This window comes from Colossoma macropomum, unplaced genomic scaffold (genome assembly GCF_904425465.1).
Source record: "Colossoma macropomum unplaced genomic scaffold, Colossoma_macropomum, whole genome shotgun sequence".
Lineage (NCBI taxonomy): Eukaryota > Metazoa > Chordata > Actinopteri > Characiformes > Serrasalmidae > Colossoma > Colossoma macropomum.
The window spans coordinates 29,982,538-29,999,952 of NW_023494789.1; the positions used below are offsets into that span (position 1 = coordinate 29,982,538).

At 39.1% G+C, this 17,415-nt stretch overlaps 1 protein-coding gene across 6 annotated transcripts in view; it reads right to left on the reverse strand.

Moving 5' to 3' along the window:
* col7a1 (collagen, type VII, alpha 1) overlaps positions 1 to 17,415 on the reverse strand; it is an 84,732-nt gene that overhangs the window by 24,225 nt on the left and 43,092 nt on the right. For all 6 annotated transcript variants that reach the window (XM_036570846.1, XM_036570844.1, XM_036570845.1 and 3 more), the window contains exons 49-78: positions 17,374 to 17,406; positions 16,599 to 16,670; positions 16,241 to 16,300; positions 16,024 to 16,059; positions 15,824 to 15,904; positions 13,448 to 13,483; positions 13,313 to 13,357; positions 13,121 to 13,192; positions 12,463 to 12,507; positions 12,329 to 12,364; positions 12,207 to 12,248; positions 11,958 to 12,038; positions 11,836 to 11,871; positions 10,779 to 10,814; positions 10,273 to 10,353; positions 9,756 to 9,791; positions 9,501 to 9,572; positions 9,319 to 9,363; positions 3,775 to 3,810; positions 3,654 to 3,689; positions 2,949 to 3,053; positions 2,664 to 2,729; positions 2,212 to 2,247; positions 2,058 to 2,093; positions 1,921 to 1,968; positions 1,808 to 1,843; positions 1,605 to 1,730; positions 993 to 1,202; positions 820 to 855; positions 697 to 741 (exon numbers count right to left, since the gene is read on the reverse strand). In XM_036570846.1, the coding sequence (XP_036426739.1) occupies positions 697 to 741; positions 820 to 855; positions 993 to 1,202; positions 1,605 to 1,730; positions 1,808 to 1,843; positions 1,921 to 1,968; positions 2,058 to 2,093; positions 2,212 to 2,247; positions 2,664 to 2,729; positions 2,949 to 3,053; positions 3,654 to 3,689; positions 3,775 to 3,810; positions 9,319 to 9,363; positions 9,501 to 9,572; positions 9,756 to 9,791; positions 10,273 to 10,353; positions 10,779 to 10,814; positions 11,836 to 11,871; positions 11,958 to 12,038; positions 12,207 to 12,248; positions 12,329 to 12,364; positions 12,463 to 12,507; positions 13,121 to 13,192; positions 13,313 to 13,357; positions 13,448 to 13,483; positions 15,824 to 15,904; positions 16,024 to 16,059; positions 16,241 to 16,300; positions 16,599 to 16,670; positions 17,374 to 17,406 (1,761 nt within the window). The remainder of the gene's footprint in view (positions 1 to 696; positions 742 to 819; positions 856 to 992; positions 1,203 to 1,604; positions 1,731 to 1,807; positions 1,844 to 1,920; positions 1,969 to 2,057; positions 2,094 to 2,211; positions 2,248 to 2,663; positions 2,730 to 2,948; positions 3,054 to 3,653; positions 3,690 to 3,774; positions 3,811 to 9,318; positions 9,364 to 9,500; positions 9,573 to 9,755; positions 9,792 to 10,272; positions 10,354 to 10,778; positions 10,815 to 11,835; positions 11,872 to 11,957; positions 12,039 to 12,206; positions 12,249 to 12,328; positions 12,365 to 12,462; positions 12,508 to 13,120; positions 13,193 to 13,312; positions 13,358 to 13,447; positions 13,484 to 15,823; positions 15,905 to 16,023; positions 16,060 to 16,240; positions 16,301 to 16,598; positions 16,671 to 17,373; positions 17,407 to 17,415) is intronic.

The window sequence follows — 17,415 nt, forward strand, 5'->3', positions numbered from 1 at the left end:
TTTGCAAAAGTTCGATTTATAGCCAGTGAAAGTGAAGAATTTTATGTAGCAACAAATTAAAATAAAATAAAGTTTACTTCCAGATCAGTTTGCGGCTGTACAATCTGGTGGAATGTAAAATCAGGGTAAAAGACTGATTTGAATATCTTTGGGAAAACGCTGCAGATCTTTTCTGACAATAATAGAAAAAAACTTTGACTAAATAAAACACTGTGTGCTGCTGGAGAGGAGGATTCTTCAGAAATCTCTCCTGAAAGCAGGACCCTCCTCTTCCCCAACGTAAAAACTCTTCAAATCTACACAATGTACGTGGTTTCAGTGTAATCCTGCTGGTGATCACCTTGTTTTTGAAATGTACCTATGATCTCATTACTGTCTTTTTTACTGTAACAGAATACAGTTATGTATAATGATTACATAACACCGTTACAGGTATTCAGTTACTACCCAATCCTGCTTATAACATATCTCCCTCACTCCCTCATCCACACACATACCCACACGTCAACACCAGTCACCATACACATAGCACTGTGCAAATGTCACAGAGTACTCTTAATTTCTAGTCAAAACTGTTTAAATTCAAATTATTTACTTCTCAGCATCAGGAAAAAAGCATATACATATACGTATACAGTCAAATGCAATAGTTTAGGTCCAGTGATTTTAGGTTATGTTTTTGCTCCTTATTTTTACCTTGGGTCCAGGAGGTCCTGCTGCACCAGCTAATCCAGGTTTACCCTAAAGACAAAGAGGCCAAATGTCAAGTTCTACTGTATAAACAGATTTAAGTGAAGATCTTGATGGATGTATACTCACAGATTCTCCTTTCTCTCCTTTCTCCCCTCTTTCTCCCTAAAAGTTGCACATGAAATTAAAACTGAATAGTCTCCTCATTTTTCCGAACGTACAGCCATATTTGTATAGTCATTAACATTAATGCAATCAACAAAGTAATAATAAGTATTACTGATAACTGTCTTTGCAACTACCTTATCTCCAGGTCTGCCAACCTCTCCCAGTTCGCCAGCTCGTCCCGGTACTCCTGGTATCCCTGGTTTTCCAGGCTCTCCTGCCTGTCCAGGAGGGCCCTCTGGGCCCCTTTCTCCTATAGCCCTGCCTGTTGGGCCCTGAGGGCCTGTAGGCCCTTGCTCGCCCTTATCACCTTTTAACCCTCGCTCACCAGGAAATCCACGAGAACCCTTACATTGAGAGTAAAAATGACAGAAGGAAAGCCACAGAGAGAAAGATTAAATGGAGTGAAGAAAAATGGGAGTGGCAAAAATTAAACTTCTAGTAAGCTCATTTTCATAACATAACTATGTTAAAACTAAAAAATAAACAAAGGAGAAAGAGACAAATGCAAATGAGACTGTGCTGCTGGAGGGTTTTAGGCAAGAGCAGCTGATGGCCTGTTGTCGGTTCAGCACCACAGACGGACAGCACCATGGACAGTGCCTGAGGAGAATTCAGCCCCTACACCTGCTCTTCTCTGCACAGGCCAGCAAAAAAGGCCAAGCTTTTAATTTGACCTACAATTAACTTGACAGACACACACACACACACACACACACAAACACACACACACACACGCTTACACTTACATCAGCACCAGAAGGGCCTTGGGATCCTGCATCTCCTTTATCTCCTTTTTGTCCTTTATCTGCTTTCTCTATGTCTACTTTCAGCAGGATATCCTTTTTGTCAAGCACCATCTTCAAATCTCTGACCTACAGAAAGAAAGAGGTTTTAAAACTCCATAAACATCATTAATGATTTCTGAATAATGATGATGACATCTGAATACCTCAATGCCAAAATCTGAAAGTGCCCTCTTCACATCCTGAAGGAGACAAAGAAGATGTTAGTAAACTCTCTATCTGTTTGTATGCATGTGTGTTTCACTGTGTGTAGGCTTACTACTGGCGTTCCTGGCTTCCCAGGTGACCCATCTTCGCCTGGATCTCCCTGAAAAAAAAGTATAATTTAAAAACATAAATAAACATAAATACGACAATCTAAAAATCAGATATACAGATAAAGTTAATAGAACATACTTGATCTCCTTTTACACCTTGTGGACCCCGCTCTCCCTTTAAAAAAGAGAATTAATTCATTTAGCAGCACAAATGAACTATGAAATTATAAATTATTATCTTGTTATGGTTTTTATTCTACATAGTAGCACTACATTTTTGCTTGTAAACTCACCCGAGCTCCTGCAGTTCCTGGGACCCCTGGAATTCCCTGAAAGAAATGATGAAAAAAATATGAAAACACACATATACAGATTTCCATTAGACTATCCCCACTTACAGTCTAGGAGTAATTTTTTTTGTTTTTGTCCACTGTACAAAAGGTTAACTAATGCCAAGCACCACTTCAAAACACGCAGGAAACAGAGACTTAAAGCTTCTGCCATTGTGACATTACCTGTACAAATGTACCTATTGTTTATAGATTCATTTAGATTGTGATATAAGGTCGCATTTGCTGGGGAAATGCTATAGACATCTGTGTAAAACATGAAGCAAATGTATTTAAATGCAGCAGTCATCACTGGCTGTGGGTAGTACCACTAATGGACATTTCAAAAGAGCTGTTATATCAACGGATGAAAATACTGGCATCTACTAAGATTTGCAATATTTGTTGTTACTCACTGGAGCTCCTGGAGGCCCTTGGGGTCCTGGGATTGGTGCTACCTCAGCCCCTTTAAAATATATCACCTGTGGGTGAGATAAGGATAGAGACAGAGAGAGTGAGACAGAGAGAGAGAGACAGAGAGAGAGAAAGATCAACAGGAAAATCCACAACACAAATTGATTTCATAATTAATGGACAAAAATTTGCACATCAAATAAATTCTTGAGGGACTACCAGTACGATCATGCATTCGAAAACCAAAAGACACACGAAAAACACAAGCACACACGAGACAAAGGCACCTGTCCTGGGGGTCCAATACTGCCAGGCACCCCAGGGGGGCCAGGGGGTCCTGCTGGCCCAGAGGGTCCTGCAATGCCATGATCACCCTTCAGCCCATCTTGACCCTGACATAGAGGGAAATCAAGAGAGGGGAGCATCCATGGAACAAATTAATTTTTTAATTAATGAGCATAAATTTGCACATCAAATAGTCTCATCTGTGAAGAGCTCTTCCCGTGGGCCTTCTCAAACACAGCTACTGTCAACAACACACACACCAGAACCCTTCCTTAAAGGAGAGGAATCTGGCTGTGTGTACAGATATGCGTGAAAATTTACACTACATTTTAGTTATGCTGTGATTGTGCTACACTTAACAGAAAATCTTTACATAATCATTAAAGAAAAATAATGCTGTGAGGTAAACATCAACTGGCTGCTATTGTGAAGCAGTAAAAAAGAAAGAAAAAAGACTAAGTTAGATAATGACACAAAGAGAGAATAACAGAATAGAAGAAAAATACATTTATAATAAATTTATTCACTTCATTATAGGATAATTCTCAAATTCATACAGCTTTCTCTGCGATTTTAGAATATTCTGTGGCTCTGTTCATCATTCTGGACTCATCTAACATTTCTTTATTTTAATTTAGAGCTTATAGCTTGTGTGTAAAGATAAAATATGGGGAAGAGATAGAGTTGAAGGAAAGTGCCTTGCTTACATTTCTTCCTGGGGGTCCTGGGTCTCCTTTCTCACCCTGCAGAGAAAAACAGCCAAGAGGCAATGAGAATAATATAAAAATAATGTATGATTCAGAAGCACTGCTCGGATTTTTTTTTTACCTTTCTGCCATCTTCCCCAGGGACACCATCTTCACCCTGAATTTTTTCAAAGGAAAAAAATAACAAATAAATATAAATCAAAGCAGCAAGGTCAGTTAGCAAATGTAGCTACTGCTCTCTGAGAAACCCATATACAATTGCATAAGCTTGTGAGGTGAGCACAAAAACAACATACAACATCTAGTATATAGGTTATTTAACCTGGTTACAGTCTTAGTATTAACACAATATGCACAAAAAAGGAAGCACCTAATATTAGCACCTAAAATGCTAAAAATTATATATATCACAAAGCTTTTCCTACTCAGTTCTTCATCTGCAAAATAACCTTTCTGTCTGTGTCTAGAACCCAATCGCAATCTGTAAACCTAAGCTGAAAATGTACTTTGATCTGAGGGTTCATGGATGTAGAGAATTAAAGTAAACTGAGAGGTCACTCTCACATGCTCCCTCAAGTCTGTTGACAATGGAAAGTATGTGTGCTGATGTCTCAGGGTGACCTCATGCCTGTGTTGCCTTCTGGCTCTTCTGTTTTAGTTTTAGTTATGTTACTAGAGCTAGGCCTGCTGGAGAGACTGTGTCTGCACTATGCACCATGCAGTAAGTACTAAATGCTCTGAACATAACTGGCGTGGTTGGTATAGTGTAGTGGGTAACGTCTCTGCCTTCCACGCTGTAGGCTGGGGTTCAATCCCCGCCTGGGCAAACACCCTACGCTTTACCAATAAGAGTCCTTGGGCAAGACTCCTAACACTACCTTCGCCTACCTGTGTAAAAATGATGAAATTGTAAGTCACTCTGGATAAGAGCGTCTGCCAAATGCCGTAAAATGTAAATAACTGACAACCTGTTGTGTTGTATGTGTCTTCCTGTTGTCTAATACAGCGCCCTCAACAATTATTGGCACCCCTCGTTAAGATGTGTTCTTAGGCTTCTAATAAATTCTTTTTTTTTTTTTAAATAGTACAGGACAACAATGCAAAAAAAGAGAAAAATCCAACCTTTAATTTAAAGTGCATTTATTCAGTGGGAAAAAAATCCCACATTAAGAAATAATTATTTTACATGAAATCATCTGTGCCACAATTATTGGCACCCCTGATGTTAATACTTTGTACAACCCCATTTTGCCAACAAGACAGCACTTAATCTTCTCCTATAACATTTCACAAGATGGGAGAATACAGAGAGAGGGATCTTCAACCATTCCTCTTTGCACAATCTCTCTAAATTGTCCAGAGTCCTGGGTCCTCTCCTATGCACTCTCTTCTTCAGCTCACCCCACAGGTTTTCAATTGGGTTGAGGTCTGGGGACTGAGATGGCCATGGGAGGAGCTTGATTTTGTGTCTGGTGAACCATTTTTGTGTAGATTTGGCCACATGTTTAGGGTCATTATCTTGCTGAAAGACCCAGTGACGACCCATCTTCAGCTTTCGGGCAGACGCCACCAGATTTTGATTTAAAATGTCCTGGTATTTCAAAGAGTTCATGATGGCATGCACCCTAACAAGGTTCCTGGGGCCTTTAGAAGAGAAACAGGCCCACAGCATCACCAATCCTCCCCCATACTTCACAGAGGGTGCTTTTCCGCATCTTTTGTGTTACGCCAGACCCACTTAGAGTGTTTGTTCCCAAAAGCTCTATCTTGGTCTCATCTGACCAAAGCACATGGTCCCAGCTGAAGTCCCAGTACCGCTTAGTGAGATGTTTACGTTTATGTTTCTAAGTGAGAAAAGGCTTTTTCCGTGCATGCCTCCCAAACAGCTTGTTGGCATGTGGATAGTGCCTGATGGTTGTTATGGAGACTTTGTGACCCCAAGATGCTACTCTTTGATGCAATTATCTAACAGTGAGAGAACTTTTTACTTCTTTTACCATCCTCCTCACTGTGTGTGGTGGCAAGATAAACTTGCGTCCTCGTCCAGGCTTGTTTGCCACTGTTCCAGTTGTTTTAAACTTCTTGATGATTCCTCTGACTGTAGATATGGGCAGGTGTAGGCGAATGGCTATTTTCTTGTAGCCATTGCCTGACTTATGAAGGTCGACACACATCTGCCTTACTTGAAGGTTGTGTTCTCTTGTCTTTCCCATGTTGAAGAGTGGATAAGAGAAATAGGCCTCTGTGTCATGTCATATTTATACCCCAGGGAAACAGGAAGTGATGAATTACTAATTAAAGTTCCTAGATACTCTGATCAACTTTATAAACTACAGTAGAAATGACAGAAATGCTTCAATTACATTTATTTTCTAGGAATTGTTAGGGGTGCCAATAATTGTGGAACAGGTGATTTTATGAAAAATAATGATTTCTAAGTCAGGGATTTTTTTTTTAATTCACTTGAGTTAAAGGTTACATTTTTCTACAATTTTCAGTGTGTGATTATGCTTCTGAAATAAAAATTGAATTTATTTTAAGGCTTTTAACACATCTTAACGAGCTGCGCCAATAATTGTTGAGGGCGCTGTATATGTATTTTGATGCATATATGTTATGCCGTTTTTTTATTTACCTGCCTCTTTTTAAAGCATTTTGAGCTGTATTACAATTTTAATTTTAATTTTAGTTTTCATTGTAGCAGAGATATGTATGTTGCTGTATGAAAAAAAAACATTTCTCAGATAATGGAGAAAATTAGAAAATCAAAGTGTTACATTGTGCTCACAAGCTTGCCTCCTCCTGCACTCAATCAAAATAATTGACATGTTTGTGAACAAAAGAGGGATGTGCAGTAACTACAAAATGGCTGTCGTTTTACTGGTGATTTGCAACCAACATTTTTTCATAAAACACATTTTGTGAAAGACCTTTAGCAGTATACATTGGCTTGTCTCATGGATGTTTGATCCATTTAATCTGTTTGCCTCTGTTAATGTCACATGTAAACCTGTGTCATAACTGTAATATTTGGTGTGGTCTAGAAGAGGCTGAATTTAACTGATTCTCTGTTCTTTCTTCTCAGCGTTTCTTCCTCATGCTCTTACAGAGTTTGTCCTGCTGCTACTGCCCTTGGCTTGCTCACTGGGGGTCTGGACCCAGACTTCGATACAGCTGCTGTGTGACAAGGTCTGTCATACAAAGCACTATGTAAATAAAACCAAACTTAAACTGATCTGACTGAAAGGAAAATATCTGGTGTATCTCTCTGATGAGAGGTTCAGTAAGTCTTAAACACAGTATTGGCAATCATTTAAGCTCTTCTTGGTGAAAGAACGGTATACTGTAAAATGCAGAAAAGAGCAGAACATGCTTTGAAGTGTTTCTGAGATTTTAAGTGATGTCTAATATTGCTTTTGTTCATTTAAATAAAAAAATTTGCTTTGCATTCACTGCATGAAGTAATTTTTTAGGTTGAAAAGACAAACCATTTTTTACACTGTACTTAATAAAAGAAAACATGCTACCTCAAATCACTGCATTAGATTTTTTAAGTGTCCTTCCATTATCTGCACTATTCATTTTCTGCAGTTCCTTCTGTTCATTTTTTATCAAAGGTGTTAACTGTTCTTGACTCGCTGTTAATGTACCAGTCCTGACAAACACTTTTCTGCTTATGCAACCAGTATTTTGGCATTTGTATGAAAACTCTGTGTTTGTAAGTGCGTTTGTAGCCTGTTCCCTCATCCATCAGCAGCCTTATAAAAACATAAATACAGTAGCTCTTATCATTGCTAAAGTAGTTTCAGTAATGTCATCAATAAGTAATTTCAAAATGGAGGACAGACTTGGAGCAGAGGCTCGCCGGCACATTGTAATCTCTCAGTTGGGTTACTGGAGCATTTCTACATGACTGAGTGGAGCTCATCTCCCGTTTCTGCTGCACTCGGTTTATTAGGCTGAATTATCTCACGCAGATAAGTCATTATGGTGCAAAGTGCTGATTTATGATCATCACTTTGGGCTGATTTATAATCAGCAAGATGGTTGAAATGCCTTATTACGTAATGCTTAATTGTCTCGTTAAGTGAGCCAGCCTGGGGTGTGTTCGCTCAGCTGGAATGAGAGCAGCATGATGACATTTCCATGGTGCAGCTCGACACATTTTGTACAGAGCTCCACTTCAGAGGGGAATAAATCATACCTGGAGGGTGATCTACCAACTGTAGCTACTGCTGTCTGAGAAAGCCATATAGGTTGCATGAGCTTGTGAAGTAAGCACAACACTGACCATCTACCATACATGCTATTTTACCAGATTCTGAGTGTAAAAAAGTGTTTTCCAGCTCACAGGAAGAGGGTGTTGCTCGCACAGTATCGTAGTGATGCTCTACTGAATAGCTCTGAGAGACTCTGGAGGGGTGGCTATGCAGACAGCCACATGGAAAGGCTCATGGTAGGTGCGGGCCCTCCAACAAAGGGACTCCTTGTGTTGTTAAATGTTGTTGTTTATTAGTTTAAGTTATGTGTATGTGTTACTTGTGTTATTCTGGGTTGTGGAGTGGGCTATTATCTTATATTATTGTGTGTGGACTATGTAAAAAATAGCAATGATAACGATAATAATAATTATACAACAGTTAGTTCCGGCCACGCAAGCCGATTGGTTGAGAAGTGTTCTAACCGTGCTGTTATTTCGCCATAACATTACAGGTTTTTCACAAACTCTGTATCACTCCGCTGAAACGCCGTTGCTAAGCAACGACTTTGACAGCTGTAGGAGACGCTCAAGCCATTTGAACGTTTTTACTTACTTCTTCGCGCACAAACAGAAAATGGATACTTTTAAGATCACATTTGACCTACAGCCGATTTGGTCAGACTCTGAAGATGAGACTACACAGTTGGTCTGTGTAAGGAGCTGGAGAACGAACTGCCGGCTGTGCAGCGAGTGAGTGGAGCTCGTAACTCTGACGTAGCAACAAGCTGCTTGTTAAGGAACTATAATTTGGTTGAAGGAATTGCTAACACTAAAACATATTAAATGCCACATGCACGGCCCAATTTATTTATTTCTTACTTTATGTATGGGGAATTTGGCTTGTACCTGCGACCAAATCACAGCCGTGATGTTATTTTGCGATAACACACTCCCTCTCGTGTTCTATTGCTTAAATATAACAGTCGACACACACGAAAAGCACCATTTTCTAAACCGCAAAGAACGATTTAAGCATTCAGGATGGTTCTTTAAGGTCTTATGCTTCTGTAAGCATTTATATTTACTTTAAAAATGTAGGTACACTGTATTTTATACTGTTGGTAAATATATAATGTTAAAACAGTGTCTTGCATAATTATTGGAATTCTTGGTAAAGGTGAACAAAAAGGCTAACAAGTCAAGTCTGTTATCAACTTAATCTTACAATGGAAATGAGAGAAATGTGACCTTTAATGAGAAAAAATATTCATTCTGATTCATTCATAAATGATTAATTAAAAGAAAAACACTCAAGGGATTTAAAATGACCTCAAAGTCGTAACAAGGCACAGAGCAGCATTCTCCACTGAAATTAGTATCCCTTCAGTTGGCTTGCATTTTAAATTTCTCAGAATATCTTCAAAGATGGAAAGGAAGAGCATGATTAGGAGTTTTGAGACTTACAACTTTTCCTGGAAGGCCAGGTTTTCCATCCTCTCCTGGTTTACCCTAGTAAAAAAAAATAGAAAAAAGTGTGTTTCATCATGTCACTGTACCCATGTCTACATAGCATTTCTGGGTTGTTGCACTGCATGCACTTAACCCTCATGTTTGTCTGTCTAGTATGTATGTTTAATATGTCTTACAGGTGTGCCAGCAGATCCTGGAGGTCCTACAGGCCCTGGGGGCCCCTGAGGTCCTCTGAGTCCTGGTAGACCCTGAGAAAGTAGCAAAATGCATATTGCAATGCTTGTCACAAAACATGCCTTCATAAGCCATTAAAGATTTTCACTTTGTGCCTCATCTGTGAGAGATGAGGAAAGCGTAATCTCCCTCTAGTGGATGAAGATTAAAACCATGCTTTTAAAAAAGACAGATGGAGAGCAATAACATTTACTCACATCTCGGCCAGGTTCTCCTGATTTACCAGAGTCACCCTGGAAAACATTAGACATCATGGTCACCGCAGTAGTGGAATTATCTTAAACTCACATTAAAGTCACAATCAGAGCTTTCTGAACATTCATCAGAAAGACTCATTAATTAACCATTGAGCAATTTAATTGATCAATATGTGCTGAAAGCCCAACATATTTGCTGGATTTTCAAATCATATTATGAATTACTTATTTTCTCATCTCTGCTTTCCTTATCACAAATTCATATAGACTGTTTTCATCTCTAGAACACAGTGCATTATGAGTGTGTCTTACAATCCATTTTATTTTATCCAAAAGAAAAAAAAACACTTTTAAAATGTATTCTAAAATGTATTTTATACTTTTAAAATGTATTAATATGTATTTCTCAGATTATCCCAGTAAACTGAAAATCAACATCAGCTCAATGCATATGTGAGCACAGTAGTCCTTTAAGTTTCTACAGTGAGATTTGCATTTAGAGAGCATGTGATCTGACCCTTAAACCAGCAGGTCCGGGTGGTCCAGGCTTTCCATCCTGACCAGGGCGTCCATCCAATCCAGCAGCTCCTCTCTCTCCCTGAGAGTGCCCACACACACACACACACACACACACACACACACACACACACACACACAAATACATACACAAAATCAATAACCACAGATGCTGTGGATGTTTAGAATGAATAACTGTGTCAGGGTAAACAAGATGATAACCTTGGTGAAACAATGCACATGTACGTGGATTAATACCAATAATTATGTGACAATTGGACAGTCTACACAAAGCATTACACAAACCATACGAAAGTCTTGATATTAGATATAGCGTTGCATGTAAAACTTGTTTAAAAAAAAATCAAGTGTGTTATAACAGAGTAATTATTTACAGACTAAATATGGTGGAATTGACTGATTGACTGAACAATTATACAGCAACTTTGGACCCAATCACATTAACTGTTGTCTTAAACTGGACAATGACATTCTGCGAGCTTGTACCTTCTCTCCTGGGCTGCCTCTTTCGCCTGGATCACCCTGTAGAGAAGCAATAGATGTGACTCATGATTTGTAGACTAGGAGTGGGCAATATGGCATACATATAACGTCACAATACGTCAAGACATTTTCACAATACACAATAGACATACTATATTTACTTTTTCAGAGGTTTGATAAAATGAAACAGAGAAAAAATAACCAGCAGAGACATTTAAAAAAACACTGTCAATACAAAACCAAAAAGCTATGAATACAATGACTTTATTCAACATTTCACATTCTGAACTGCACTCAATCCAATTAAAAAGGATTAATTATGCTCCTTTTAAATGAAACATGCAGTTAATCAGTTTTTTAAGAACTGACGATATCCATATGTTCAGAAAAGTATTGTGATGAAATGTGACAATTTATCACGAAACAATAAATATTGTCAAATATTGCTCACCCCTACTGTACACTATGGTAGAGTTAAGCTGATCATTTAGATGTTGAAGACACCAAGACAGTCTGACACAAAAAGCAGACTCTAGACGGGATGGTATTAAATTTTTTTATCATGATATCTGTGACCAAAAATATCATGGTTTTTAGCATTATTGTGGGGAATGTGTTTAAAAAGCACTAATACACAAGTAAATAATTTCACCAGTGGCATTATATTGACTTTTATCGTCTTTTATTGTCTTTATAACACCAAAAACAACTTTTTAAAAAAGAAAATACAAAATTCTGGTTTATGGTTCAGATTATAAATATGTTATCCTAGAGTGCACTTTGCAGGGAGACTGTAGCAGTAGGCTATTTACTTTCACCCTGACAGACAGTAATTGTGCACAAATTATTATTAGGAATTCTTAAAATGTGAAACATAATAATAATAATAATATTATTATTATTATTATTGTTATTAGGGGGTTTTATACCACAATATATCATTAAAACCAGAAACTGTCCTATCCTTCAGCAGACCATGAACCAAACTTAGAAAGACACAAACAGACAGACAGACTATGACACAGAATACCATCCAAAAAGACTCAGGTGTTTTACTTACTCTGGTTCCTGCAGGTCCACGTTGACCCTCAGGTCCCTGAAATAAAAAAAGAAATAGTTAACACAAAACAAGCAACAAAATTCAGAAACGTTTCTACAGAGTGAACACACTACAGTCCTTACCCGTACTCCTGAAGGGCCTGGAGGTCCTATATCACCTTGCTGACCTTTACTACCATGTTCCCCAGGGTCACCTGCCTCTCCCTAATTAGGATACCAGCAGCAAATTATTATGTTTTTATGCTGATATTTTGGCAGTAGCAAACATAGTAACAAATGTTTAAGGGCAGAATGAAATATACAGTCTGGGGGGGGTGGGTTGCAGGCCACATGGACTTATGTGTGTATGCATATATGAATTTTGTACTGTACCTTCTCTCCTCTGTCTCCTTTCAGTACTGTCTGCCCATCTGCCTAAAATACAAAGGCAAAGTATTAACAAAAATAGAAACAAAGAAGGCAAGATAACAATGCTAAAGTAAATGCAGACTTACTACATCTCCAGGGGGCCCAGGGGGACCTTGAATCCCCTACAGTGAAAACATAAAAGAGCATATAATTTGCCTGTCAATGCATGGTTGTGTAAGTGCACCAATAAAGAACAGCGCATGCATGTTTGATTTCACACCTGATCTCCCTTTGGCCCTCGTGGTCCTGCAGGTCCTGGAGCTCCCTGTGCATAACACAGCACTGTTCACAAACAACCAACGCATGCAACACTGAACACAACATTAATCATTCATGTTTAATGTGATTTATGCAGTTCTGCAGTTTAAATTGGGCACAGTACCAGCACTTTTAATTTATGACTGTCAGAGTGCCTGCATTTTTCATAGCGCAGTGGTGTTTCTTGGTGAAAGCCAGCACACTATGTGAGTTTGCCAAAACATGTCGGAATAGAAGGCATATGCACGAATAATGCCCAACGCATATGGTTTGTTTAACATGTTTGTCAAGTCACAGTCGGTGGCTACCACTTGTAACATGCTACAGAAAAGTGAACACAATCACCATCTTTGTACTACTACAGATTTTTGTACATCAGTGACCATAGAAATTTTACAGCTATTAAATACCTGAAAGTGAAACAGTTAGCTGTTGCTTCATGTGTGGTTTACAAGCAATGCCAGAAAATAATAAAATGATTTTTTAAGTGAAAAACAGGAAATATGATATTGAATACAATGAACTCCATCATCTTTGTATCTTTGCTAGAGAAATCATTCAAAGTTAGAAATATTTTCAGTGTGGATAATGTCTGAGGCATCTGTGTGATGATCTCTTACATTTCGTCCGTGCTCTCCAGGATCACCCATGTCTCCCTTTGCGCCTGGTTGACCTGGCTGTCCTGAAAGACCCTAAAATGTTAAGGATCAAAGGTTAGGATGCGCCTGACCTCCATAAGGAACAAAGGGCATTAGGATGGCAGACTAAAATGAGAAAAGAGTTGCGTATGATGAGGGTCTCCAGCTACTCACCCTCAGTCCTCGTTCTCCTGCTTTACCAGGCAATCCAGGCTCACCCTGAAAAGCACATAAAAGAATAGGAATATATTTACACACATACACACATACATACAAACACATAACCAAAACTGAAAATTTAAAACTCACTGGAAGGCCATCTTCTCCTTTATCACCTTTCAGCCCCTAAAGAAAGTAAGACAATATACTTGATTGAACGCCTTAATTAATGTCATGGTTTCTCAATGCTGACAGTTAAAAAAACAAAAACAAAAAACATTCAAGTGTGTACAAAATAACTCAAAGCCCACATGACATAATCATTGGAAATGTTTTAGGAACACCTATCATATAGCAGGTTTATGGTTACAGACCGTAACCCATCTGATGCTGTACATTTTATTAGCCCCTTCTACCCCATTCAATCAATGGAGACCACCATAGGAGCATCACTGGCAAGACATTATTTGGGTGGTGGACCATTCTCAGCACAGCAGTGATACCAACACTGTAGTGGCATGGTAGTGTGTTGTGCTGGTACGAGTGTATCAGGCAGAGCAGTGCTTCTGGAGTTTTTAAACACCTCAGTGTCACTGCTGGGCTGAGAATGTGCACTGACCAAAAACCACCCAACAAACAGAATTGTGGGGTCAGAAACTGACCACTGATGACGGCCTAGAGGATGACCAGGACTAACAGTGTCTGGAAATAGATGAGCTACAGCCTCAAACTGTTAACCTAAAAAGTGTACCAACAAGGTAGGTGTGTCTAATACAGGCGACAGCAACTGTGGCCAGCAACACCACTGTTTCTGATACACTCAGACCAGTGCAATACACACTAACATGCCACGACCATGTCAGCGTCACTTCTGTGCTGAGAACGATCGACCACCCAAATAAAATCTGTGCCTGTATTCACAAAGCTTCTCAGAATAGGAGAGCTGATCTAGGATCCGTTCCTCCTGGTTTTAGCACTTCAGACTAGGTCCGCAGTGGTCCTGGTGTGGTCCTACGGTGCTGACCAGAGCAAGGAAAGCTCTATAAATTTGACAAGCAATCTGTTGAAGCATATAATCATGCTAATATGAAACTACTAATAGATAAAATTCTCTGTGCTGTAGAGAGAGCCCCAAAGTAACCTAAGCAGATCAAATACGATTTTCATTCATGAAGAGTTTTGTAAGATTTACATTTTATTCTTAAAGGTTTTATTTTGAGACAGCTGTTTCTACTGGCTAGTTTCTGGGTTTTCAAACAGCATTAGCCGTTCATAATTTTAATCAAGCAAAACATTCATTTTGAGTTTCAGAGAGTAACATAGAAGTGAAGTAATGAGTAATGAGATTACATTTGCGAGGAAGTAATGAGTAAAGTCATCTCATTACATGTTTGAAATGAAGTAATGAATACTTTCTGGTGGATTCCTGTTTTGAGTGTTGTGACAGTGGATGCAAGGCCCGGTGCTGGAAATTGACAGCTGAGCCATGACAGTGCTCCAAAGCGTTCGCCAAGATGCTGAGAAGCCAGACCAAAACAATCATCAGCACCTTTGTTGTGGACCGCAGCACATGCAGAGGAAGGATGGTGCTGACTGATCGTACATGGCTGGCGGCCATTGAGGAGCACAGCTGCAGCACCAAGGGAGAGGGACAAGAAGGGCCACATAGGCAGCAGTGGCACAGAAGCTCTCCTGCTCCTTTTCTCCTTCTCCATCATCTGCTCCTTTTCTCCTTTTACCTCTCTCTCTCTCACCAGGCTTTATGGCAGACTCTGACCCATAAGTGGATTCCAGGCAGGTCTCATCACCCTCCGTACTCTGAGCTTTTCCCCAAGGGCCTGCCAAGGGTCCGTCTATGCACCAAAAAGCTTGAACACAGAGCCGTATTCTTTTTTTCCCTACCGCCTTAAAAGAGGAGTGTCTCTGGTATGTCTTTACCACTGATGGAGCAGGGCAGTGGTAGCTTTAAAATTTGTGCCCTTATATGGTAGGTTTACTTGATAAAATGGCCAATGACAATGAGTATTTCTGTTATTTTGTAAACATATTTTGTGTACCACAAAAAATAAGCATATTTATCTTCATTATAAATCCCATGAGATTATGTGGTATAACACAGGAGTGCTAAGAGGTAAGTCTGTGAAAAAGTGCTAGTGCATGATGAGTATGAGAAAGTGCATCAAGGTATTTAAAGGTGCATGCGAAGAAGCACATTAATTACCTTCATATCTCTATGGAAAAGAATGAGTGCAGGGAAACAACAGAGAAAAATGTTAATAGCTGTTACCTAGTTAGTTGCTATGATATAATATGCCTCAAACAGTCACCCCATCATAAAGTCTCCCAAGCTTTACGTTCAGTTATGGTCAGATGGTGGTATTCTCTCCAGAGTTATCATATATCATGACTTGCCATGTAATACTAAATGCTTGATATAAAATCTTATAGAATCCCAATATAAATCTTATGGCATTTTGTCAAGTGCAAAGACAAATGGAGTTCTCATAGAATGGCAGTTGGTCTCACATCTTTCCCTCTGGGTCCAAGTGGTCCTTGAGGACCAGAACTTCCTGGCTCTCCTCTCTCTCCTGCTTCCCCCTGGCTTCCCTGAAATATCATATGGGAAAACAGTGGCAAATTAAATATGATCCAGTCCAATATTACTGGTGTAATATCTCTACAGAGCTGCCAAAGAAACTGCCGATGATATCAAAGGGTGCACATACCTTTGGGCCTGGTCTTCCAGCTATGCCAGAAACTCCCTATCAGTAAATTAAATCGATATTTAAGATGCACAGGTACTTAGTATAAAAAAGTGAACTGTGAGCCACTGTGAACAGGAAATCTACGTTTCAACATTTTTTTTTACAAGGTAGAACCTCAAATACACAATATTTGTCTATTTTATGTAACCCGAGAATACAGAGAACAAAAGATACTAACCCGATCACCCTGCTCTCCTTTAGGTCCGGGCTGTCCAGGTGTTCCTGCTCCAGGCAGACCCTGAAAGAAAGTGTAAAGGAATAAAGGTCAAGTAGTAATATTAGTAAAGCATCATTAAAAGACTTTCTGTCTGATTTAAGCAGCAGAGCACAACCGTTTGGATTTTTATCATATCTGAGAACACCTTTCTATTTAAGGTTTTCCTGGACCTTAACAATCCTGAACAATCCATCAGCGAATATACTACTAAAATCTGGCCTACTGTTTTATCATATTGAAACTGCTGGTAGGTTAAAACAACAAACACTATTATACAGTTTCTTTTCTGAGCCACAAAAATCCAAATGACAAAACTCACCCTTTCCCCTTTCTGTCCTGGCTCTCCCTTTTCACCTGCGGGACCCTCAGGACCTGGATCACCTTTCTGACCCTGAAAGAGAAAAAGGAAGAGACAGTCAGAAGTCGTTGGGATGGGATTAACAATAAGAACATGAGGTAAAGAAGTTTACTTGTATTTCATTTTCTCCCTTCAACTAATAACATTTTTGTGGTTTTATGTTCCAAAAACATAATTAATACGTTTTTATTACAGTGTCTTTAACACTGACATATCTAAATGACCTCTGTTGTCTGTGGCTGCCTTGTCATATTGTGCCTTATTCAAAAGCAGCCTAGACTGAAACACTTCTTATAGCTTCAGGGAGAATGGGAGGGGCTAAACTGCTGTAAGCTGGACAGGCAGATGTATGTAAATGCGTTGGCTTTCGTAAGATGACTAAAAAAAATCTAAATGAGCAGTTCTGAATGCTTTCCATATATGGACTGTATGTATGGACTGGAGACTGAAAGGGAGTTTCAGGTTTAAAGATATTCATGGATATATAATGATATTTTGTATTAAAAATGATCAGTTGTTTATCATTCTTACAGCTGTCACTGAAAATTGTACCTACATACAATTTATGTTCAGTTGGGACTTTTACTGTTTTAATGATTGGCACTCAAAAGATATTGCAGTACTGACAGACTTTCCCTCAGTTGTCACAGAAGAGAATGTTTTTATGACAACAAAGATCTAAATCAGCCATATTTATCCAGCAATAAAACAAGCATGCACATGTTATTCCTCGCACCTGTTCTCCTTTCCTCCCAGCTGCCCCTGGACCCTGGAACCA